The sequence below is a fragment of the Corvus kubaryi genome, unplaced genomic scaffold (assembly GCF_017639235.1).
Source record: "Corvus kubaryi isolate FWS band 111438036 unplaced genomic scaffold, C.kubaryi_AGA036_p1.0 37397, whole genome shotgun sequence".
NCBI classification, from domain to species: domain Eukaryota; kingdom Metazoa; phylum Chordata; class Aves; order Passeriformes; family Corvidae; genus Corvus; species Corvus kubaryi.
The window spans coordinates 6,590,370-6,616,574 of NW_024581136.1; the positions used below are offsets into that span (position 1 = coordinate 6,590,370).

At 39.3% G+C, this 26,205-nt stretch overlaps 1 protein-coding gene across 4 annotated transcripts in view; it reads right to left on the reverse strand.

Annotated features, from left to right (window-relative positions):
- Positions 1-26,139, reverse strand: part of TFDP2 (transcription factor Dp-2) — a 57,161-nt gene extending 31,022 nt beyond the window's left edge. For 3 of the 4 annotated variants that reach the window (XM_042042060.1, XM_042042059.1, XM_042042057.1), the window contains exons 1-3: positions 25,972-26,139; positions 14,374-14,467; positions 8,376-8,442 (exon numbers count right to left, since the gene is read on the reverse strand). In XM_042042060.1, coding sequence (XP_041897994.1) covers positions 8,376-8,442; positions 14,374-14,415 — 109 coding nt within the window. In that variant the 5' untranslated portion in view covers positions 14,416-14,467; positions 25,972-26,139. The remainder of the gene's footprint in view (positions 1-8,375; positions 8,443-14,373; positions 14,468-25,971) is intronic. The other variant, XM_042042061.1, reaches the window with a different exon arrangement.
- Between the last annotated feature and the right edge of the window lie 66 nt (positions 26,140-26,205).

The window sequence follows — 26,205 nt, forward strand, 5'->3', positions numbered from 1 at the left end:
GTCTTTTCTCATATCACCTGTTCACTTCCACTGCCCAATTTTCTTTTCTCACTTTGTCCTGAATATGGTCTCTTTTTTTTTTCATTCAATTTTAGTATACCTATATTTTCCATGAGGTAACTGAAAAATGTTAAATTCAACACAGTAACTTCTCTGCAACAGGAAGCAGAAGCAACACAACTGAGAGAAAAAGGATCTTATCTTCCATAGTTACAGCACAACAGTAGAAAAGACGTAGATATATGCAAAGTGTCACCTTATAAGAAATATTCAACAGATATATGAGAACTACAAACAAACTGAGACTAGGATGTTCTAATGTTCTGTGTAAATTCTTTTGGCATCTGGAGTAATACTACTACTTAATATTAATTTTCCAAAAGGCAAATCTTTATCTGAAAACATCTTTGGAAGCAACTTGCATCTCTAGTCAATAAAATGAATAAATTATTCAGTCATGTAACTTACCTAGAACAACAAATATAAATCTCCCACACTTGCAAACCCACCCCCCCAGTAAATCCTTGCTCTGTTATGAAACATCTTTTGTAAGGTGGTGCCAGAGAGCACAAGACAGTAATTAATGATTTACATACACTGTGTTCCCATTTTGAGCCCAAAATAGTTCTCTCACTTGTCAGTTCTACTTTTGTGAGAGGATTTTGCCCAGGATTTCCCAAGTTGTGCCAGCATATTCCATCAAAACCTAGTCTCTCCCCTCGTTCCAGACTGTTGCCATCAATGACGTGTCACTTCCCAGAACTGCTGTAGGAATTTTCCTCTTTTCTGCTGCAACTGAAACTTTTGACCCTATTATCTCCAAGATCAGCTCTCATACTATTTTTCCTTGTCCCTTTTCTTACCAGGGAAAAGAAATAAATTATTTTCTCTGGTGCCTACAGCATAAGGTCACATGGCCAAGTGCAGTAAAATTGTGAAATGTCAGTCTTGGCTCCCAGCTATTTTACCACAGGGCTACACAAGAGAGTTGTCTCCAGCTACACTTCCCAGCCTGCAAGAGGCACTGGGCTGTCATGTTTCACAGTGCCAGAGTGGCCATGTGGGGCTCACAGCACTGGACAATGAGCACAGCAGCACAGCCAACGCACACAGCCACCACATCCATCACTGGGCACAGCTTGTTTCTTTCTCAGCATGCACTACACAGACTGGTATCCATGTGATCCATGTGATCCAGCTGCACCTGCAATAGCTTTGAACATTTGTATGGATGTACTTTGCTCACACACACAGGCAGACCCATGGCCAAAGCCACACAAACCCACCAGATTTACTGAGCAGTCCTGGAAAAGCCACTAATAAACCACTAATTAGCAGCTACTGCTGCACTGTGCCTTCAGTTAGACGGCTCCCTGGATAAAAGAACATGGGCACCTATGGGGCAACTTCAGTGAATACAAGGGTCATTCAAATGACTTGATTTTGATTTTAAAAAGACAGTTGCTTACATATGGTGTGTGTTTAAATGTCTTTTTGGCTAGAGTTACTGTCAATAAAAAAGATTTTCATCTTCTAATCCCTACACAAATCCCTCATTTGGCAGCAGTACTGTCAAAACAACCTTAAGAGTTGACCAAGTTTTCAAAGAAATGTTTCCCTGCCCTTGTTCTTACTTTTAAATTTCTTCATTAGCAAATATAAATATGTGAATGTGTAGATTTTAAAATATAGATAGGATTGAAAAGAACCAGTTTGTTTTTATGAGTGAGGTATTTCTTATCCACAATGGCCAGGAAGAAAGAAGAACCAAATTTTTCACAGTAAGAGGTTGTTCTATATGTTTGTCAGCAGCTGAAAAAATAGTAAACAGAAAGTTTTATCAATTATAAATAAAATATTCCTCCCTACCATTTTCTTTTTTTCAAAATAGCATCATGGTCCAGATACTCATTTGAATCTCAATTGCTTCAAATATTATTATTATATCATTATAGTATTATATCATTGTAGTATTATATTATTATATTTAGGAGGAAGTAGATGCCACAAAACATTCAACAGATTCAACTGAAAGCAGAAGTATCATCAAAGTAACTATATATACTATCACAAAGCAACTGTAAAGGCTTTAAAAATGACCAAATTCTAAATAAATGCCAAGTGTTAATAACACCCATCATTTGGGGACAAAAAAGATTACACTGATTTATGTCCCAGGGCACAAGAGCAGTGAGTACAGTGATAAGCTGAACACAATGAGACCCATCAGCCTTGAGTCACGGTAATCTCACTGCATGGATGGAAAAGGTCAGCACAGATGGATCAAACTCGAATGATTTGTATAATAATCCTCAATTCTTATATAATGTTTCTCAGCAGCACTTTCAAGGCACAAAGGAGGTCAGTGTCATTATTCCCATTTACCTATGGAAAACCAAGCACATGGGAAAGAAACTCACTTAAAACTCTCATCGAGAGGCTTTAACTGCAATACACAGAAAGCCATCCCAAACTGAGCCTCCTTGGTACTGAAGCAAACTCAGAATAAAAATCTGCCAGTGGACATATATATCTTTCAAAACAAAAGCACTTTGCTTCTACATTAAATTATTTTTCCATCCTTCAGTCACCACTATTGTTGCTTCTCGGGGAGAAGAAACCAGTGTTGCTATTATTTCATACTTTAGAAAGCCATCGTCGCTACATAACTATTATTCTTCCTAGCATTTGTACAATAATTTTACTGGCACACACAAAGAAAAATTCAATTTAAATGATCTTCAGCTTCAAGCAGTCACAGATAAAGTTATTCATGTTTATGTACATGTTTACTCACATGCTCACAAGACTCACTTTAAATCATTATGTGCCACCCTAAATAGCTTAATTTCACATAAACAACATGCACTCCTATACAAATATGAAGCTAAAGAGATTTTAGTGATTTCTTTGCCTGTATAACTAAATCTGTTAGGTCTGCAGCTTAGCTGCACAGATAATCAGAAACAATGTCAACTGGAGAATCTGTAGACTCTGTCACAGCCAGTTTGAAGGAGACCATGGCTGATAGGGAGCACAGCCCAACCAGCTGGAGTTACACACAAAACATACATCAACAAAAAAAGCCTTTGAATTTTCAAACAAAACACCAGGGAAGTGTTGGTAATTTGGATTTCATATTCAGAATTCTAAACAAATGTCCACCTTTTTAAAGTGTCTCAGTGAACAGCCATTTTTAATAATACAGCCTATAGCTTGACAGTGATGGCAAAAACCCCAGTTCAGAGCTGCGAGATATCAGCAGTCCATTAGGATATTTTGCAATACCATATGTGATATGTCCTCAGGGTTCTCTATTACACTAAGATATTTACTGATCTCCAAGATCACTATTATAAAAGCATATAGAAAAACTGAATTTTTATCATGTTTTTAGTACACAAGTATTTTCTTGGTAAATTTTCTTCATTTGTTCATTGCACAAAATTACTGGGCTACAAACACAACTTTAAAAATTCCATAGCCTGTAGAAGCACATACATATCGAGAAATAGATGAAATCAGAGATCTGTAGAAAAGAAAAAAATAAAATGGGGCAGACAGTTTTTCAATGTACTTCAGGCTTACACTGAGTAGTACATATTCTGTCTTTTACTGTTCAGTTTGAGACAAATCTACAGGAGTTAAGAGCTTATGAATCTGAAATTACCAGGCATAGGCCTATGGATAACTGCTTCTGATGTCTTGGTCATTTTAGCAGATCTCTTCAAGCATACAATGAAGTACTTCTATTACAGCAGCCCTGTGCACTAAGTTTTTAAAATACCAGCCCTGTCAGGACTTAGTAAAAGATAGGTACTGTGTAATAAAAAGATGCATTGAAACAAAAGTTCATTGTGAAGTTGTATTAGAAGTGAAGATTTCCACTCAAAGCAAGCTCTCTGCAGCTATGATATGATTAATGGCTCCTTCCTCATGGAACCTGTTGCAAGATTGGTGCTCTATGGCTGGAGTCCCTTTTCCCTCCACAGCAGTAAACTTAGAACAACGTGTAAACTCACAGGAACTGGGGACACAGTAACAAAGAAGTATTAACTAAGGACAGCAGGATTCCTCAAAACCATTGTGTGAGTCTACACTACACATTTTAAGATAAGAATCCTGTGCCTAAGGCCCCAGCAGCAGAAGATGTGCCCAGTCCCACTTGCCCTAGGGCAGCCTCCTCTTGCCCCGTGCACAGGTGTGCCCTGGCATCCATGCTGGTATCCCGAGATATCACCAGGCTGTTCCATCCAGCCATCCCCACTCTGCTGTGCAGCTACGGCAGCAGTGCCCGCAGACTGCAGGGGCTGATGACGACTCATTGACCACTAACATGAGTTTTCAAGTGGTATCTGATGCAAAGCTTGATTTTATCACAGAATTTCACACCCAGGCAATTCCAACAGATCAGGGAGTCTTGGGACTCTCTAAGCTGCCAGGGAGCCCTGAAAGCTGCACATATCCCTGTGCATGGGGGTGGTTTTATGGGGCAGGGGATAACGCAGACACGCCCTCTGCTTGGAATCACCAGAAAAACTGTTTCATTTTCCGTTTTTGTAATAGATATGAACCGGATTACTGAGCATGTAACTTAGTGACTGGGAATGTCTCCCAACAGATTAACTTTTAAATCCTCCCAGTTACACCTGCAACTTTTTAACATGAACGCTTCATCATGTCTGGTTCAATTCAGCACAGCTTGCAACAATTACCCCAAACCCACAGTACAGCTGCCACTATTCTTCTCATTCACAAATCTAATTACACCAGCTTGAGGACTAACTTGAACTATTATAGTTAATCATTTTAACAGAATGAGCCAACTCCACAAAGGCATTTTGCCACAAAAGCCAGGATTTTGACTGAATGATGGATGCAGTTCCTATTAATCAACCTTACCGGGCACCAAAGTTCTGTTGACACCCAGGAGCACATCAGCCTTGTTAGCATGGATCCTCCCAGGAGTTTCTACCAACAGGCACAGTCCACGATGGAAAACTAGGAGAATACCTGGCACATTCATACAGATCTATCCCCAAGGCTACAGTCATCTCTGTTCTCCAAAACTTGAGAGAAAGAATTTCTTCTCCATGTAGCAACCCAAGAATATTAATTTACTAAACAGTGAGAACCAGAGCCATTTTTTTCTGTCTGGGAGAATTAAAATGCAGCTCTCCTACAGGAATAATTTCAATCGCTAGTAATTTCAGGTAAGGAAATGAAGCACGGCCAGCCCAGCCAGCCACAGCTGAGCAATTTTGACTGTAACTGTAAGAATCTACTACGTCAAAGACTAGGTGAAAAGGACTTTCAGAAAGGAGATATCCTGACTGTGATGCATGGACTACTAAAATATTTTACTCAGTTGTGGTCCTTGCACAAGCAGTCCCTGCCACTAGGTGAGTACCCTGGCCATCAGTCAAAAGCCATCTGCATGTGGCATTCCCTCTCAGATTGAAATGAGTATTCATTTCAAGCAGAAGAAACAAGCTCCAAATGGAGTAGCTTTTAGCCAAAAGAGCCTGTTACCTACGAGTTAAAGGTAACAAATGTAGGGAAGAGAACTGTCTGTTGAACTAGAATTGTTCACTAAACGAAGTGCTCTACTGAGCACTGTGAAATTTCTTCTAGGCACATGTAGGAAGAAAATCTAGTTCCCTTCAGAATTAGGCAGCAAGTCTTTTTATGAGGATTACAAATTTGGATGTATATGCTTTGATTCTACAATCATCACATTTAAAATATCAAATTCCTTAGTCAATTGGCATTGCATTTAGATACACTGGGTACTAGAAATGGTTTTTTTCCCCCTAGACATCATCTATGGAAGGAATAAAAACACAAATACTGAAAGTATTCTAAAAAGCCCGAATCAAAAAAAGCTGCAGCAAGAAGATGACAATATTCACTAACAAACACAGGAAACAAACAATAATAAGAAAACTGAACTCCCAAATAAACCAAACAACCTGTCAACCTATTTAGAAACATTAATTCCGATTTAAAAATCAGCAAAAGTGACACAGCAGTACTCTAAGACTTACAGATCAGATTGCAATACCTAAGCAGTCTGTGAACATTAACTTCTCCTGTAGCAAAATAAACCAGGAAAACACCCAGAGGCTGTGTGTGGACCATAAAGGTAAAGGACACTAAAGGTAATGGTGGGAAAGACAAATGGAGCCTAATCACACAAACAGTGCAACGGCAGCAACAGAGTAACTCCCTCAGATGGTTCAGGGGAAAAACTTGTGGAGAAAGGAGATTTTGAAAATTGAGCCTGTGAATGGAAGAAAAGCAGAGAAAGCCATTTTGGTGTGTAAGGGTCAAGTGATCATCTATTTTGATTAGGCATTTTAAGTGAGACAAAGACAGAAAGTTTCCCCAACACAATGATTATCTCGTGGTGGTAAAGCTGTGGAAGGAGACTGCAGTATCTGTGTGAGTACAGAAACAGCAACAGCTGACTCTGTGTCTCAAGACACTCTCCTGCAGTTTGAAACAGCAGCCTCAAAGACCCAGGCTGCTGTTACCAGGCAAAGGGACAGGGCAGTGGCTTATCTAGAGCAGTCCAGCATTTTTCAAAATTAAACCCAGTAAACCTAGAATTTCCCAACAGATTTCACAGAAAAATAAATTATCAGGGTTCATTAATAAAAAGGAAGACATTTTGCAAGGAATTTTCTATGTGCTCAAGGTTCAGCACTGGAATCCGAAGTGTTCCATTAATGCAATACTGTTTGTGCTAGAGGCAAGTAACAAATAAACACACACCATAATTACCTTTTTGGAAAGAACAGAAAAATGCAATTTTTCTAAGCAAAAATTTCTAGAACTTGAAATCTGATGCTTTCAAGAAGGTTCTCATTAGAGCAAATGGTGTCTCTCCTTTGTTCTTGAACATATTATAAATCCATCATGCTTCAGTCTAAGAATACTATGAAGACACATTATAAATAGGCCCAGATATGTAGAAATAAATTGCCTTTATTTTTACTATAGCAAATTATTTAACTTAAATAATGGATTAAAAAAATACAAACTGCCTTCACTAGGAAGCTCACAAAGCCCTGTTAAGAGATAGTGGATCTGAATGCCTTTTTGGAGTTTCTTCCCCTCCCACCCATTAATTTCCAGAGTCCAACAGTGAACATGCCAAAAGAAATAAGTAAAGGATACTTTAGATTGAAAGTAAAAGACAGCTTAGATATTGGCTGTATCTATAACAGTTTCCCCAGCTTGTACAGAATATTTGATTCTCTAAGAGTAAGCCATTGTGAACAAGATGTTATATCTCAATAGAGATGTCAACAATTTTTAATTATACCTCAAGGTTAAAAAAAAAAATTAAATCATTAGATCGTAACATTTTATAAAATATACAAAAATGGAGGTAATAATGCATCCATTATCTCAGAAGCAAAATCTGATAAAGAGTGGGATATGGGTGATTGGGATACTCCTAACAGTAATGACCTATGCTTTATAAAGTTATTCAGTTATTTTCTGCACAAATCAATTGCTTGTTTCAGAAATTATTTGAAAATGTTGCACTTAGTCTTTTTCTCTAGCATCATGACACAATAATCACAAAGCAATGAAGCACAAAGTGCAATTATCTCACCAGTGTGCAATAAATAATTCTCAAAGGCCTACAATCAGTCTGTCATGTTCTGCAAAGTTTAGAGAACTAGGAAGATACTGTAGCTCCAGCCATTTTCTGTTTTGACTGTCTCATTTTTTCAGTCTCTTAGGTTTGATGGCATGAGCCAAAAATCATCCTTCCTGCTCTTACATGCATTGGGTTATTGCAGTGGATAACAGCAAATCAGTATTTACTTAGAAAGGTTGATTGAAATGTTTCCTGAATTGCAAATCCTCGAGTTTTCTAGTATAGATAAGGGGTTTATTTTACTGGAACACCATAGCTGTTACGACTGATCATAAATTTTTTTTCAGTCAAAAGTGACTAATCTTGAAGTGCTAAGACAAAACAGGATAGGACAAAATATAATTATTATTGTAAATTGTGCAGAACATTTAAAAGTATGACAACATGCTTAACCTTCTCTGTCATTTTGACTACAACAAAGTCAGGGAACTTTAAGGGTGGGGTATAAATCAGGAAATTCGGCATATTATTCACTATCAAGGAATGAAAAAAAGGGCTTATTTTATTCTCTTTTACTGCACCTTTTTTTCCCCTCTGAAAATCTGAAGACCTTCCCATCTTTGCATGTCAGTAATAAACAACTACCAGTGGAGATGTATGAAATACATTGTAAACATTTTAATTCTGAGTATCCCAAGTGTGAATCAACCATATCCAGTGAAATAAGTCATAAGGTATGTATCAAATAGAATTCTCTTACCTTTTGTTGGACTCTGGTTCTGATCTATAAATCCTTTCAAGTCTCCATTTGTGGAAGTCACACCAACCTGAACAAAACATTTTTGAAGTCTTAAAATATGACAAACCTTTCTATGTTTTCTAATATGCAACTAACAATATTATGAAAGCAACTTTCTGCATTATGAAACACCATAATCCCATGGACAGCAGAGTCTAACAAGAGCATGAGACTCAAGGCAAGATATCCAGGACTTTTACTGTGTATATATGAAGACAAACTCTACTTTTAACTAAGTTGTTACCTAAAATACACCCTGACCCAAGCAGCCCATTCTGGCTATTATGGTGTAAGGCACTGTCCCCTCCAAATCAAAGGGAGCCGCTGCCACCAATAACACAACAGAAATCTGCCCATGTCCAGTTGCCTCAGTACTAAGCTGCACAGTCTACAGGTCTGAGATGTGACTGTTGATGCATTTTAAATACATTTCCTAGTGTTCAGATATGCTGATTTAATGAGGGTAAGTTACTGGAGACATGAAAAACTTAAATCTTATATAGAATAGTGCAACTCAGACTGTGGCGTGCACACAAAGCAAAGGAAGGTGTAGCTTGTATAAAAAAAATACAAGATGACAGCTCCTGGACAAAGAAGGGAAGAGATGGAAAGTCCCTCATGTCCCAGCAGCTAACAGGGAATGGGCACAGCAACAGCAGTAATGGTAAGGCAGTCTGCAGTTTCAGCACTTCGTACTCACACCACCTTTGTTCAACAAAGCATCTTGTTCTGCTTCCAAGCTGTGATAAGCACTGAGGGACTGAGCCCCGTTGGAGCAGTAGGCAATTAAGCTAAATATTGCCAAACCTCTTTTTAAAATATTATAAAATTTGAGTACTTCTGTAAATCACTGAGACAAAGGGTTCCGGTATCCAAGTTAAAAGAAGACAATCATATGATGAAGGATCAAACATTTTGCTTTACTTTACAGATGTATGTAGCAATAATGGAACCTATGCTAGGGCCACTTTAAGAATTTTAATATACTCAACTTAGAGCATCATTTAATTTTAGGCCAATTAAACAGTAGTAACATAACTAAAATAAACTATGCAGGACAAAAGAATTCCTAATGTAAGCATTCAGTCTCTCAATTCTGATTAGAGGCCTTGGATTCAGCAAATAATTTTTGTAGGGGAAAATCCACACACAGCATCATGACAAACTCTTGAAAATACTTCTATTACGGTTTTTTCCCCATCAGGAGACACGTAAGAAGATCAACTGTTTCTGCAGTACTCTGATTGTAAAACACTGCCCAAACGAGCTCAGTTACGTGCTTCTATAAACAAGCCCTTGGAGATGCTCAGTACAGTTCCTCAGTTTATCTCAAGCATTGTCAGTATCAGACTTGATCTTTCCTGCCTTTCCTGGCACACCCAACTAGACTCTCCTACACTCTCAGACGCTTGGGCTGTTGTGGTGTATCCCCAGAGGCTGTGTCGAAAGAGAGGTGTCCCATTTTCCCTTCCATTCCCGGGCTGTCTCCCAGCAGGTGGCAGCGGTGCAGCAGCGATGCAGCGGGGCTGGGGAGCGCCCGAGCGAGAACGCCCGGATTGGAGCAGGGCGAAGGGAGGAAGACATGAAAGCAAACGCAAAACGTCTCCTAGCACGGCTTGGTAGCAGATCCACACAGAAAAGAGCAGCATTCTAGGATCCCTCCTGCCGGGTGCTTGGGCACAAGGAAAGCTCGTGTGGTAAGGGCCCACTGTGGTTCCTTACACTGAAGATGTATTCTCAAGGAGATGTTTAACCGAGAGGTTGGTGAGGTTAGTAATTGCACAGTGTAAAGCACTGCAAGGCCATTCCAGCACCCAGCCAAGGGGAGGGAAGAGGCAGCACTGCTGGATCACACCACAACACACAAACAACAGTGTCAGCTTCTCCCCAGGACCCCTGCCTGCCTCTGCAGCAACTAGAACAACACAAATGGGAGAAATTTTAAATTCAGAGAAAGAACAGGGGTCCACAGGGATGAAGATCAAGTTAGTTTACAGGCCTCAACTCATTCCAAGAGAATGGATAAGAATTACAAAGAACATCTTCCAAGACAGCACTGAAATTTGTTCACAGTTAAACATTCAGCTCTAGATTTACAACCGTACATTTCCCTATTGAGTCAGATCAGTGTTTTACTCAAACACTGAAGACGATGTACATATGCAGTGACAGAATGAAAATTCTAACTTTTACGTTTAACTCTTGAAAGATTTAGAAGGAAATGCAACAAAGTACTTGAGGGGGTTTTTTTTTGTGTGTATGTCATACTTCAGTGATCCAAATGACACAAAATTGCAAAATTTCAGTTTGCACAGAAATACATTCTTTTCATTACAATGGTCCTAGCAGCACATTTATAAAGAGTAGCACTTTTCTCAATTTTATAATCTTTGTATCTAAGTTTAGAAGAGCTTGACAACCAACTTGAATTTCATGAGAACTTAAGTGAGAAATGCGGCAGATCTAAAGGAATTTGTTTCCCTTGCAGAAGAATGATCCCAACTAAGCCCTCAGAAGCAGCAATGTGTGATGCAACATTACGATACTGCAGCACAACAAGACCTTTGTAGGATTCCATCTCAGTCCTCAAGAGATCCCAGGCCATGTTGTTATCTGAGACAGACCACCCACTGCTTTTGGGAATCTTGTACCGTAACAACTCCTAAACTGAAACCAGCAAACAATCCTATGCTTAACTGGTATCATTTGTTACTTTTTGTTCTGCTCGTGTGATATTTCTGCTTTTTAACACTGGCCCAGAGTGTCTGGATTACTCGGCATGGCAGGAGCTGGACTGCTGCGTCTGTCCATCTGCAGCACGAGGAATCCAGCCATGACAGAAGATGAAGAAAGGATTTGGCAGGCCTTTGCATACTCCTAACTATCTTTGAGGTTTGTTTGCCTTTCCTATTAGGTGGCTAAGTTTCCAAACAGGGTGAGGGGAAAGAAGAAAAAGAGTCACAATCACAGTCTTGGATGGGGCCAACTGCCATGAGCAGCTCTTGTAGCTTGCCAGCCTTCTCTACTGCTCGGCTGGGCAAATCTCTGTGACCAACCTCAGCAGTTAAACTTTCTTCCATGCTGACATGTGAAAGGAGAACTATTGCAGCCATTTAACTGCCCTGACCTATGGCAAGACAGCCACCCTTTGAGAAGCAGTGACAAATAACTTCACAATCAAAACTAACAGTCTCATTCAAAAAATCTGCTTAAGTCATGTTAATCATTTGTTTGAGTACTGAAACTAAAAATTTATTTGGGTAAACTAAACTAAAAATAAGTTTACGATGAGAATTTGCTCATTTTTTTCTCCATTTGTTAGTACTGTTTTGGTGTCTTCTTACCTGAAGGACAGATGGGAAAGGAGATACAAAACAGGCAAGAAAAACACATTTTATCATATAAGCAAAGAATGAAATAACCCAACTCGACAGGGTGATTTGAATTACATCTGGGTACAATGTATATGGTAAGCACATGAACACCTCTTTCCCAAGAGAATATGTAACTTTTATTCAACATTTTATTATTCATAGCTTCTTTGGTTGGATTAGTTTTCTAAAGAAGGTCAAATTACCCAAAAACAATATTCCACAAGCAGATACCAGAAAGGGTCCTGCATTTAAAGAAAATGAGCAGTGAGCCCAGCCTGGATAATTTTCCTACCACACACTCAAAAAGTCAGGAAGGAAAAACAGCGATGGGGAACGTTATTCCTCTTGCATACACATTCAATCTACATCCTGGCACGTGCTTGGAGCACAAGCTTCCTTGGGCAGAAGGTTGTTCAACACAGCTTCTTGCAAGATGAAAAGCCTTTTTTTTCAGCCATAGCTGCACGTGCCTGTGATGCAGCAGGAGCACAGATGTGCCCAGCTGAGGGGCAGTGATTTCAGAACGCAGACATGGCAGCTTCCTGCTGTGCACATTTGACAGAAGATATGTGCCCTTCAAGAGTTTCCTGGAAGATGCCCAAATTCCAGTAGTTTAAAGTTTTCTTTACTTGATCCTTCAACATATAGGAAAAAAGATGGAAATACTCTCACAAGAAAAGCTGTCTCCCTCAACTCACTCTGCAGATCACTAAACCATTTCTGACACTGTAAAACACTAACCTTACATTGAAACAGGTTTTGACCTGCAGAAACCCCCAGATATATACAGAAACTAAAGCCTGCAACTCTGCAAATTCAGAAGCATTATGGCCTTCTAACAGCATCAGGAAACACCAGGGCTGACACTATTGCCCTGAGTGTGCAATTCTGCGTAACCAAGGTTGGGAAAACCCAAAGAAGTGCTACCAATAAGGACAGAAACCATATGACCCCCACACGAACAGGTAAACATGAAAACTGAGTCCTACATTCATCTGCACCACAGTAGCTGATTTTTATTACAATAAACCCATACTTATTAGGTATCTGACTAGGTTTGCATGAGTTTGATATGCAAAATTTCAAAGCACGCATACCAATAAAATATTTCTTCTCTAAAGTAACCACAGCATTGAAGTAAACAACAAAATCATATTTCTATATTCAGCACAAGAGTAGGTTACCCAGACTGAATCTCACAACTGTCCTCAGAGATTTTCAAAACCCAAAGCCCTGATGGAGCTCTGAACAAAGCACCAAGCAACTGGGTTCCAGTGTCAAAGAGCTTTGCACAAAGCACCAGAGTAGATGGCCTCCTGAAATCCCTTCCAACCCATGCCACTCTATGACTATTACACAACACTTCAGGGATTTTACTGGGATTGGTATTTATCCTTTGACTGCATCGAACAAAAGGTCAAAGCCACAAATGACCTGGATTTGTGCAGCTGTCCCGCATACATCAGTAGAATTGCTTATTTGTACTGGAGTTGAATATGACCTATGAAATAATAAGCAAAGGGCTTTGAATATACACATCAATTTATTTTGTGTCTTAGTAAGCTTGAATCAAAAAGTGAGATATAAGACACCTCGAAGCCTGGAACTACACACCAAATGAAGCTATTAATAAAGCAAACAGGAATTTCCAACACTCGAGAATTAATTTAACCAAACTATGTCCTTGGCAGCAATCTAACCCAGTATGCACAAAACCTTTTGCAGCTACTGAACAGAGCACCATCCTAGGCTACCTGCACTTTTACTGTGGGGCACTCCTTTGGTGGTGTTGGTTCCTAAACCTGCTCAGATTTAACTAGACTGCAGGATGCCCTGTCAAAGGCAGTCAAAAGGCAAATTGCCCAGGGCCCAAAGTCATACTCAATTCACTGATCACCAGGCTTAATCAGAACTGTTCTCTATACAAACTGTCTACCTCAGGAAGCACAGCTAATTAGGCAAAAAATTAAAGTCAGGATGTTAAGACATTTCATAAGCTTCCTCAGAACACAGGATAGAGGAGTCAAATACAGAGCCCCGAGACACCTCTACAGAATGGTTAATGAGCAAGCAAAGAAACAAGAAGGCCTTCAGTCTTCTAGATACCAGGAGTGTACCAACATTAGCAAAGTAATATGCAGTCTTTCTATTCTTTCTTGAGATTTGAGACTCAGACTCAGTAGAAGGATTTTACACAGGTGCAAAGGTGAGAAGGTTAAACAAGATGAGCAGCTTTCAGCTAAGTTTGGAGCAATGTGAGAGGAATCACAGACTCACAGAATATCTCAAGTTGGAAGGGACCTGGAAGGATCAATACGAAAACAGCATAAAGCATTGCCTCAGTTATCGACCTGACCCACAACTGAGTAAACTCCACATGTTTAAAAAGCTTCTAATCAGTCTAAGTTTATCAAAATATAAGATGATGAGGTATACATTTGTGGTATACAAAAATCACACAAGATTTTTTAATTTGAAGGTCTTTGTGTTTGATTTCTTGTATTTGTCCATAAAATTCTGGAAGTCAGAAGTGACAGGCAGAATGCCAATATGAAAAGTAACACATGTTGAAGAGTTATACTTACATTTTTTGCCGTCATGTCAGGCAGTATTGCTTTATACTTCATAAAGCCATAAGATATCCCTTTTCATCTTCACAGAATCTTTAAAATGAACATCCTGTAAGAAAGTTAATGAAATATCTTATTTGAAAGCCAAGCTTTTGATAAAATAATTACCACAATATTCATGTTTTGCAGATACTAAAAATATACATTGCTTGGAACAGGCAGAGATGAAATCCTATATATAAAGGCCCAACTTACATCAAGGCCTAGCTACATTATTGTGCTAGTAAACCATGTTATATCATTACTAAAGTTTTGTAATTAAAACCATGCAATCTTTTGCATCTAATGCAGATTGGCTTTAAAAATTGAAGTGAATTACTTCTCTCCACTGTCTCTTTAGCCACCAACAACAGAGAAAGCTTTTAATGAACTGTATACATACAGAAAACATTCAGAATTTTTAGGAAACGCACAAGAAAAAAAACAATTCAGCTCTACCTCATCTTTTAAATATTTTCATGCTTTTAAATTAAACTTGTGTAGTTAGAATTATAATATTAGAATTCCAGGAAAAGACAAAAATTTTGGTATACGAAAAAATACTTTAAAGTGACTTATTTTTTAAATGAAAGCTTCCAGAAGTCTAACAGAAAACAGAAGAAAAGTTACAAATCAACACAGTCAGCACAAACCATTTTAAAGATAGAATTTACTTGACAAAATGTTTAAGTACTGTGAAAGTACTTTCTAAGTACTACTAGCAGTTAAAAAATGGACTACAAAAGACATTTGAATTGCATTTGGATGAATAAGAGAGAGAGAACTGCTCACACTTTCAAGTGTGGAAATAAATTCAGTAAAATTAGGAAAACACATCAGCTACTTATCAAATAAGACTCATGACCATTTACAGCAGAACTCACCAGCTACAAAAGCAGGGTGCAATTCATGACATTTCCTCTGTATTTTAACCTATGTGAAGTTTGAGAATGGCCAATGTCTTCATGTCTTCAGGAAAGTGCCAGGGATTGTTTCAGTAGTGTGTGTAACTAATGAGGAACTCTACCATCACATCCCATCACTGCTTTAGTAGTTTTGGACAACCCAGGGGAATTTTAAATTCTAGGCTGTTTCTATACATTTCTTGGTTTATTCTGATATCATACCAATTAAACTGTTAGAGGAAAACCATTTTATTCAACTTAGAGGTGTCTTCCACTTCCTGTTGACTGAGTTGTACTTATCTTCCTTAGTGCCTCCCTTTATTGCCATATTAAGCCATAATTAAGCAGTTACTCCAGCATGTGAACACCACACAATTCTACTAAGACATTCTCCTGTGAAAACTTGTACATTTTAGTTTCACCACAAAACATCCAAGAAAATAATAAGAATTTTTCTCTGGCTTCAGAGAAGATACTACTAAGAGGTATCTATTCCCATCCTGAGGAAAGGGGCTACTGGATCTGGTAGTAATCTTGAAACCTGAAGTCATAACAGCTACAGAGGTCATGGCAAAGAGCAAATACTGAATCCTTGCAATGCATCTGAAAATTATGATCTTTGTGCCTGTTCTTTTTCCACATTTCTCACCCTTCCAGATGAACTCTCCAAATACATCATCTGGAGCTCTGGCCAAAATTGATATTGTAGTCTGACCTCCCTCACTTTAAGAGGCTTTACAAGTAATTTACTGAAATAAAATGTAGTTAAGAACACATTTGCTAAGCAGTTTTAACTCATTTACACATAAGCAAACTAGGTTCATCTTTGACAAGTTATTTGCTGTCAAGCTTAGTGATCCAGAAGGTATTGTCCATAAACTATTACAGTCTTTTGCCACAATGTTCTTCAGCCAGTATGAACAGTTGGTATTCTTCCAGCTTTATGAACACATTTTGTCAAGCCCGAGAAGCCAGACTTTGTGACCCCACCATCTGCCATGACCTCTTGTCAGGTTCAGACAAAAGAACTGACACAGATGGCCTCAAAATGGAGATTCTCTTCATCCCCAATTGCTGCATGTGCTTGCACCACACAAATAGAAAAAGATAAAACTCAACCTTTTTTGTTCTTTAGCTGGTTTCTACTGAAATGAAGCTGCATAAAGACAGGTTCAGATCCCAGAGCACATGAGACACGAAGACTGCTGTATTTGAACTACCTTTGTCCCTTCACAAGCTAAGCCTTGGTTTATAACCCACTCCCATAATTTTGCCTTTTGGTCACATATTATACAGTACAAGGAGCCAACCAAACTGTCTCACTTTGTAAACTCTGAGTTGCAGCTTCTTCTAGAACATATTTCCTAATCACTTATGCCACTGACATTAAAAAGACAGTTTGAGCATTAAATTTACAAAAGCCCAGGTAATCAAGCTCTAGCTACAGCAAAACAGTCCAGGAGTTTTATTTGTACCTATTCTCGCTACAAGTTAAAAGCCAGATCTATTCTAAAGTTTTGTTGATACTGAAGCTGAATTCCAGTGCAACAAACAGTGCAAAACAGGAAACAGTTACCTGCAGAATAACATTACATTCCTTCTTATGTTCATTTTCTATTGTCCAAAGTTTTTTTTTTAAATCACCCCTCTAAGACAACATAACAGTCTGTTCTCTGCTTTACCAAACTTATCCTGGTTTTTCTTCTAAATTTTTTTTAGTACTTAAAATCACACCTTCACATAGATCAACACCATGGAAAGATCCTCCTCAGTGCCAGAGGCCAGTTCCCAACAGAAAGTGTCATTTATTTAAGTATTACATCAGTACTAAACATCTACAAATGAAGACAACTAGTGGAACAATTACCTAAATTGTTATGATGCAAAGTCTTTATGGAATGCATGAAAAAAAAAAAAAAGATATTTTAGTATACTAGAATGATTTTCATCATCACTAAGGAGTGCTTTTTTTTCATTTACTTGGTAAACAGTATTGCAAAGTGAAAATTATTCCAGGTAACTGGGTCAGCTAAGAGGAAAGTGTGATCAGTTTCAAGACATAGAAACCTGTATAACACCAGCCTTTTCACAAGAAAGTAATTTATACTCTTCATACCCCTCTCCATAGTACTAAATTTCAAGCTATGGTATTACAAGACTGATTTCAGAAGACAGCAGTAACAAAAAAGACTCCTTATTAATCTGTACAGGCTCAGTTTTAAACCACTAATTTATGCACAGCATCTACATGGCTTAGACCACCTGTTACACATATGCTCCTTCAGTGTGTCTCAGTTTTCAGACCAGTAAAATTTCAAAATTATGAAGTACTTATCAGAAATCCACCTGTTCCCAGGAAGTGTTTCTCCATCTTGTTCCTAAAACCATTTCAATATCTAACTCCTTTTAGAATAAACTGAGATTAAAAAAAAACAATTTTAGTGAAAATACCTGTATGTACTAGTCAGAATAATTTCCCGGTATCCCACAAAACAGAAATACAACTTTCTTATCAAATTTCTGACATTTAAATTACAGATTTTGCATCCCTCTGAGCAGATTCCATTGATTTGTCAACTTTTTTCCTGAGTCTTCTTCAGATGATTTAGTCCTAGTTTTATCCTTTATGTACGTAGACAAGAAATTAACTTTGCCTGTACACTCCAGAGACAGGAATACGATATAACATCCAGCTTGTCACTCAATGAAGCTCTTCAAAAAAGCCAACCAAGGTGTTTATTCAACAAGTCACACACACAGGATGGAAAATACATCACCACCTTCAGCTATCACACAGTAATTTTTATTTTGAAAATAACATTAGAAAGTAGCTCTAAGGAAGCATTTGAAAGGAACTCCCACCATGATGTGTATGATGAAGGCCTGGCAGGTATAACAACTTATTTTTCCAGCTTTCACTGTGAGCAATTGTATGCCTTCAAAAAAGTCCTAGTAGATAACAGACAAGGTGATTAGAGAGACTGAACAAAGGAAATCTAAGTGACTTGATCACTGAATGATATTATGAGTTTTTAACAAAATAAAATAATTTGAGAAGAGTAGTCAGATTAAAACTGTCATTGTTTAATCACCTTTACTTGACTTAAAAGGCTGCAGCCTATGAAACCAAAGCACAGAAGTTCTCCCAACTGTATGACACAAAAAGGAAACGAGGATGACTGCTTTGAACTGAGATGCAAACGAAAGATAAAACCACGTGAACCTAATTTGAAAGTGAACATCTCATCTGGTAGTTATGATTGAGCAAAATGCCAGTGTATCATCAGAAAAAATTAACTGACACCTCCTGGCAACAGCAGTTACTATGACTCAAGTTTACACAGTACAAAAAACCAGGAAAAACAGATGAGGCCTTTGTGCAAGTTCAATGAGTATAAACTGTAGCACTTCATCTCCGTAAGGGAGAATCACCAACCTGTGTGGTTTGCTAAAAGCATGTCAGGAAAAATGTCCCCTTAAGGACTTCATGTAGCAAATACTGAGGCAACAAGTGGCTTGGATCCCATTCAGTACTCTCGGACTCAATCCCAAATGCTACATCCCCATTACTCCCACTGTTTGCTGTATTTACTCTCACTGTTGTACTTATTATATGACTATCAGTGTACATATTATATGACTATACCTGTTGTACATATATATATGTACATATGTACATATATAGCAAAAGCACTATTGATGGAGGCTACTGAATATCCTGAATCCCAGGGATGAAGACAGGTCTGAATGAGAAGAACACATGACAAGGGCAGAAAATCCAAAGCTGGATCCAAACTCTCTCCTAGCTGAAAGTCCTCAAAATCTCCATTCACTTAACTGCACTGCTGACCCTCAAGTTCTGCTGCTTGTCCAGTCCTGACAGTGCTGAGACCCCAGTTCCAGCAACCTGGAACTGGATACTCCTTCCCTCAAGGGACTCAGTTTCTTAGGCATGTTCTTAGACACGCTCAATGCCAGTACCAGCACTAAACTACACGTCTAAGAATAGGAGCAGCACTCATGGCTTATTTCAAAATCAGTGAGGTGAAGTATGTCTCTTATTGTCCAAATAAGGAGAACTTTACATTAAGTGTGGAATAATTCCCAAGCACTTGAACCTTTGCAGGCTCTTTTAATTCCCCAAACCAGCTTACTGTCATTCAAGATAAAGTACGTAGGGCCTGACATCAGAACAGCGGGTAACATTCATGCAGCACTTACAGTGTGATCAAAATGTCTTTTTGAGTTTTATAGACAACTTTCATCACTACCAAGATTAATTTAGAATTAACAGAAATTTAGCTGCAGGTTTTTTCAAGCAGACAATCTATTCTATAAGCTCATTTTTTGTTCTCTCACTAGGCTCCTGGCCCATAGCTGACTACTATACAGGGCACAACCTTGGGAGTCTGCTGCCGCTGTGGAAAGAGGCAGGCACAACTTCCTTTCAGAGGAAACAGCATACTGTATTTTCACAAACACATTTTTGCCTTAAGAAATTTCATTTTCACAATGGATTGACATTTGAAAAAATATAGTGATCTATGTGATGACTGCAAAATACCTTGGTAAGATGGGTTTCTGTGCATTGCCAATAATACACTGGCTCCTCTTTCAATTAAGCTCAACTGAAAAAAGCATCTTTTTGACCACTGAGACTTCACACCAGCTTCTTGCTACCACCAGCTCATACACTGCATGGCACATCAGAGAATGCTCTAGATATTAATCTGGTTTTGTAAGTTTTAATTTTGATATTTTATAATTTCCAGAATTATCACTGCATTGACAATATACGGAAAAGTTTAACTACACTGCTGAGATATACTTTTGTCTACACCTCACAGCTGGAAGGATCTCAACATCCAATGAACTGAAAATAATTTTACATTTGCATTTAATTAAAGATCACCAAGTTATAGTGTGACAAAAAACTTGATGATGAAGACTTGGTAGATATTTCTTCAATTTTCCTTATAGTTTGCTAGAAGCTTTGCTCTACTTTAAAGCCATTATTTAACTCTACTCTTGCATGGATTGAAGATTATGGCAGTATTCACCAAAGGCTAATGGTTACAAAAAAATTCATACTTCTTTAATTATAATTTGGTACAAAGGCAAAAAGGGATTTTTTTGGTGATTCACAAGCTCACAAATACTGATTACAGCACACAATATTACCTGAAGGGCACAATTCCATGAAATATATTGCACTGCTCTGAGATCCCACCCCTGCCAAGACTGCTAAAAGGGATCTTCCACTTTTATCCACTTCTTCCACTCCTTCCCCATGCTGCATGCTCTCAATAGCTCCCATTCCTACCTCATCTCCCCAGCGAGCCAGTTCAGTTCTAATACCGTCAGAATTCCAACAGTGGGGCTGAAAGGGGGTAGAAGAAAGTTTTCCATATGCTGCAACCCACTTGCAGCTCCAGGGGACACCCAGGCCTGTGCACAGGACAGGACTAACCCTCAGATTTGACCCACTGATTGACCAGGTCAGTCTGGTTTCCAGAACCACACCATGATTCCATTTCAGAAAAAAAGCATTTATGATCCCTCAAAATTTACTTATGGATTGAAATGTCACAAGAAGTTGGATATGGTTTGTTTATACGAAGACTACTGCATGCTTTTGAAGAGTTCACTGGGGTGTGTGCATGCTTCAAAACTCCATTAGGAAGAGGATATTTTTGTCTCCAGATCATAGCTTCCTCAATTTCTTATACAGCAAGAAGCAGGATGAATAATTTGCCTTTGACAGAGAGTGGAAGCCTTCTGTTACCAAATCAATACAAAGCTTGAAATTTTATCAGTTGTATATATGAATTTATTGATCTAAAAAAAGTTTGAATGCATTTGCCATTTTAAGTTGAATTTTAAATAAACTGAAGTTTACAATAATTTGATTGCACCTTTAAGAGAACAGAAATATATTTCTCACATTTCTCAAATCTCAAGGTCAAGTTTATAACAAAAGGAAGTTACCTAACTCCTTCCTTCCAAGAAATGGAGAGCCCATGCACACATAGGTTTCTTATGTCACTCTGAGGACATAAGCTTACTTTCACTTGCAGTTTCTAATCTCATCCATAATTACTGGTCATGTTACCACCATAATTCTTGGATGACCATTAGAGTTCACAAGTGATTTATAGTATGTCAATGCATTGCCATTCACAAGCCTTAATGAGCAACTACTGATACATTGGCTTTAAGATTTTAGTTCCCACAAATGTCATCATAATACCTGCTACCAAGTTGAAGAATTCTTCTATACAACTGGAAGTTCACAGCCTTAAAGACAAGTGTGTACCTGTTGCAACCTGCTAATTTCTTACTGACTTTTTCTTTTTTTTTTCCCCCTGAAATTTGCAATAACAAAACAGTAAATGAAAATGGTCCCTTATTCACACAGAACACATTTGCTAACACCACCCATGGGTAAATGGATTATGAATTCCTATCAAATTAGCCTTCCCATACACCCAGCCAGATGTTATAGTCACCTGACAGAGGTGAGGGACTCAGTTGAAAAGTACTAAAGAGGTTGTAAGCCACAACTGAATCATTTGCTATTCCTACCCAAACCAACACAAATCTGGCAGCAACAGGAACCTGATGAAACAGGAGAAACCTGCCTTGCTAAACAGAGGAGCATGTCCTAGGCTCCACAGGAAAATATAAATTAAGCTGCAAGACCAGAATTACATTCACAAATGGATTTTGGTCTATAGATGTTAACAAAAATTCTGTGTTTTGGATACAGGCATTCCATTCACTGTTAGGAAAGAATCAAGGAATAGAAGTACAGTCTCAGCTACTATCACTGCTTTCTCTGACCACTGTTTGTGTAAAACCTGGTGGTCAGGGCACATCCCACTGACTGAAATAACACAAAACCACGCAAAACAATGTCACCTTTATAAAGTGGCTTATTTCTACAGGTTATGTTAATTAACAGCAGATTTAGAAGTTTTGTGAAAAACCTGGCTGTAAACCAGGAAGATCCCAGTGCTGTGACAATTCCGGATAATGCCTTCAAATACACCTCTAAAGGAGCCCCTTCTAGAATTCATGCTTAAGTGATCTGGGAAGCTAACAAAAATCAAGTTGTCTTCTCTTTTAGACATTATCATCAAGTCAGAAAGTATGAAACTCTGCCAACACCTGAATTGCTGCAGTTCACAACCAAGCATACTAACAAAAGCAAACACTCATCTTTTCCCAGCTTGGTTCTAGGCTCCATAGTGACAGCCAATACTGGACGTAAACTGGCTAAAGCATTATTTTGCAACCAAGTCAGTGCTGCAAAAATCTAGAAGTTACTTCAGGTTTCAGTAAAGACAAACATCCTCAAAAATGGCTTCACAGTAGGCCGTGGATTTTGCAAACCATGTTCTGAAAGGCAAAGAGTTTCTTCAACAGTACTAAGTGAATAGCTGGATCAAGAATTATTTCCAAACATCATCCCTTTTCATTTAATTACTGTTCTGTATTTCACTAGAAGTATGATATTCTAAAAATCTGTGCTTTTGTTATAATTCTATTTATGTATATGACAATATATTAACATAGATAATGGTCTTGCAAACTGAACTATTGTAGGCCTGCAGTTTGATTTGCTTAGATTGATTTTTATGCTATAAATATTGAAAAGCATAAAAGTAAAGTTGAACAGTCGGTAACAACCTTTACTGGAAACTATCACTGCACACCGGAAATCAGACCAAGGAGCAAAGGAGTTCCTTTAATGAAATGATGAAAGTAAGATCACTTACTACTGCCTCAAATTCTTGCAAAAGAGTCATAGTCTACAAATCAAATAATAGGGAGGAAAATAATCCATTTCATTCTAGTACTGGATGTTACAAAACACACATGAAGAATCAATCCAGGAAGCTGTTATAAAACTGTAACTCCCTACCACACGTGCACCTTTTACAATATTTCCTTGCATATCCCTGGGTCCTCAGATCCTGCCACAGGCATTTGTGCTCTCAGCTCCAACATGGTATGTGCACTATCACCACCCCAAGACATCGAGATTGTTTTTCATCTAATACCTAAAGTTTTGTGACAAACCCATCTGATTCCAGTGGTTTCTTGGCTTTATACACAAAAAAATCCACAAGTGTAATTCCTTGCACCAGACCAGACAGGTAATTTTCCCTATTTTAAGATTTACTGTTGATTCATTAGGAGTCATGTACGGTGAATGCAACTGGAAAGGTAGCAGAGAAAGTCTTACATCATTACACCCAAAAAATGAAAAAGCAAACAATTTAAGAAATTATCACCTATTAAAGACAGCCCTAAGAACATTATTTTAAGGTAGCACATTAAAAGAAATGAATTCCAAGAACTGAATTAGACTGGCTATAGCTAGAACTCATTTTGCTCCATAGTAGGATGCAGAAATTTAAATATTACTGTCTACACAGTATGGGCTGCAGCAGCTTCCCTCCCATACCATGCAAGTCACTATTCTTATATTCCCTTTAGAGATTCACACTCAGCTTTCAAAGACGCAGTGACAAGGTCCGCACATCTAAACCAAGTAACATCATAAACCCTTGAAGAGGATGTAAAGCTGGAATTTTGGTCCCTATTTCTTCACTAAACCTATAACATGTTTAGCCAAAGCTACTGAAACATCTTTACTGGGAGGGTGCTCACAACTGTTCAAGAAGTGTGTCCAGATGCACCAGAGGTCTCTACAGTGGTGTCCAACATGGACAAGAGTAGACAGAGATAAAAGAATTCTCCTGTACTACTGACATCCCCTGCAAAACAGCACTGCTGCTGCCCAGCTGGATTGTTTGGCCTAAGCCTTTTACATTGGAGAACTGCTGCCAAGATGCTGTTCTGAAAACTGAACCTGATCACTTTGTAAAGTGAGGCTGCCAGTCAGAACCCTCTGAGCAATAAAGAGCAGTCCTCTCACTGGTGTGTTTTCTGTAAAATTAATTACATTAACATCCTACAAGTCAAATGGATTCTTTTTGCTATGCTGCAATAGTGATTTTTGTTCAAAGATGAAGTGGTTAAAAGAAAGCCAAATAATTTGACAGTAATATAAGATCACTCTTAAATTCACCCATGAGACAATCTTATTAATATTTAATAATTTTCACTTTTTCCCCTAATATAGAACTAAATCATTTGACCTGTTACTCTGTCCTCTTCTAGAGGCACTAGACACACTTCACAGTAAGAAACTTTTCAAAGTAGAACTTGACCTTTTTTTTTCTCTTGACCACCTCTCCTGCCAAGTCTTGTCTTTTCTATAATGCAAACTTCTCCTTAGTCTTCCAGGTTTTTTCAAAGTTCTATATTTAACACCCGACACATTACTTTGAACGGAAGTTCCTGAAATTCAGTACTTCACTGCATAAAAACCATCTCTGAGTATACACAACATTGGCATAAATGTGGGCTGTGAAACACAGTTCTGCATTTGCCCGGTAACACTGGTCCTCTCAGTCTTTGTCCCACTTATACAGATCCTTTTTTGTGTATGACAGGATATAATATAATCAAAAGAACTGAAGTTAATTTGGGAAGAGTAAAGAAATCGGGAAAAGTTATTAATTTCTCTTTTAACAACATCCATTTTTACCAGCATAACATTATTTTTGAATCAAAGATTGTATCAAGTTGCAATTTGTTACAACACCATACGACCTCCAACATTTTACTATCTTCTCTCAACATAATCAAGCTACATTCGTGATAGTAGTTGGAAAAAAAGTCACTGTGACCAATATTAATGAAGAGTCATAAAAATAATTAAACTGCTTTTAGAATTATGAAAATTGACTAAGAAGTAATTTGTAAAAATTTTTTACCCAGCATGCTATATCATATCAATTAAAACTATTCATTTTCTCTGACAAATCAAGAATTTACAGAGAAAATGAAACCCAAAGTCCTTTCTCCAGAAGAGTACAGCACAAGCTGTGATACACTGCTCGGCATCCCCACTTTACTCAATGAGGGAACACGTTCTCATTTGCGGTTTTCTTCCACATTTCAAGGATGTTTGCTTATTCCATATTTTCCTCCTATTGTTTGTATTCTCAGCTCCAACAAACGGTGTTTACACTGGGCTCACCTCTGCCGCTGAGCCCTTTACAGCTGGAATCCCGGGCAGGCCTGTAACTCCCAGGAAGCGGCAGGCAGGGAAGTTTTGTTGTTGTTGTGCCGGACTGACCCTCTCCCGATAAGACCCGCGGGTCAGAACCGCCCCGACACGAAGTTCAAGCACCACCGAGCAGGGCCGGGAGCTCGGGCGGTGCCTTCCCGCTCCGGGGCCGGGGCCGGGCCACCGCTCGCTCCGCAACCCGCACAGCCCCGGCGCGGCCCAGCCCCGCCGCGCCAGCGCTCCCCACAATGGAGGAGGCGCCCCGGCTGTCACCGTCGCCCGGGCCCGCCCGCAGGTGTCGGGCACCGGCTCCTGCCCGCCCAGGGCGCCCGCCCGGCGTGAGGCACCGAGGAGGACGAGGGGAGAGGGGGGCGAGACCGCGCTGCCCGGCGGCACCGGGGAGGGGGCGGCAGGGGCGGCGGGACCGCTCTGCCTGGGGCACAGGGGCCGCTGATCGCTCAAGAAAGGCGCTGCCCTTCCCCCCTCACAGCCCCCCAAACCCGCTCCCAGCTCCCCGCTCACCCGCAGGCCCGGCCACGGACGAAAGGTAAGGCGGGCGGCGGCGCGGGCCGGGCCCAGACAGCGGCGCTGAGGCGACGAGACGGCGACGGTCCCTTGGCAGCCGCCGCGGCAAGGAGCGATCCAGCCGCGCCGCGCCAACGACGCCTCTCGGCCGGGCCGGCGCCGCGCACCCGCCGCTGGCGAGGAGGCCCCGGAGCCAGGACCCCCCAGCGGCCCCCGGTGCGTGGCGGCAGC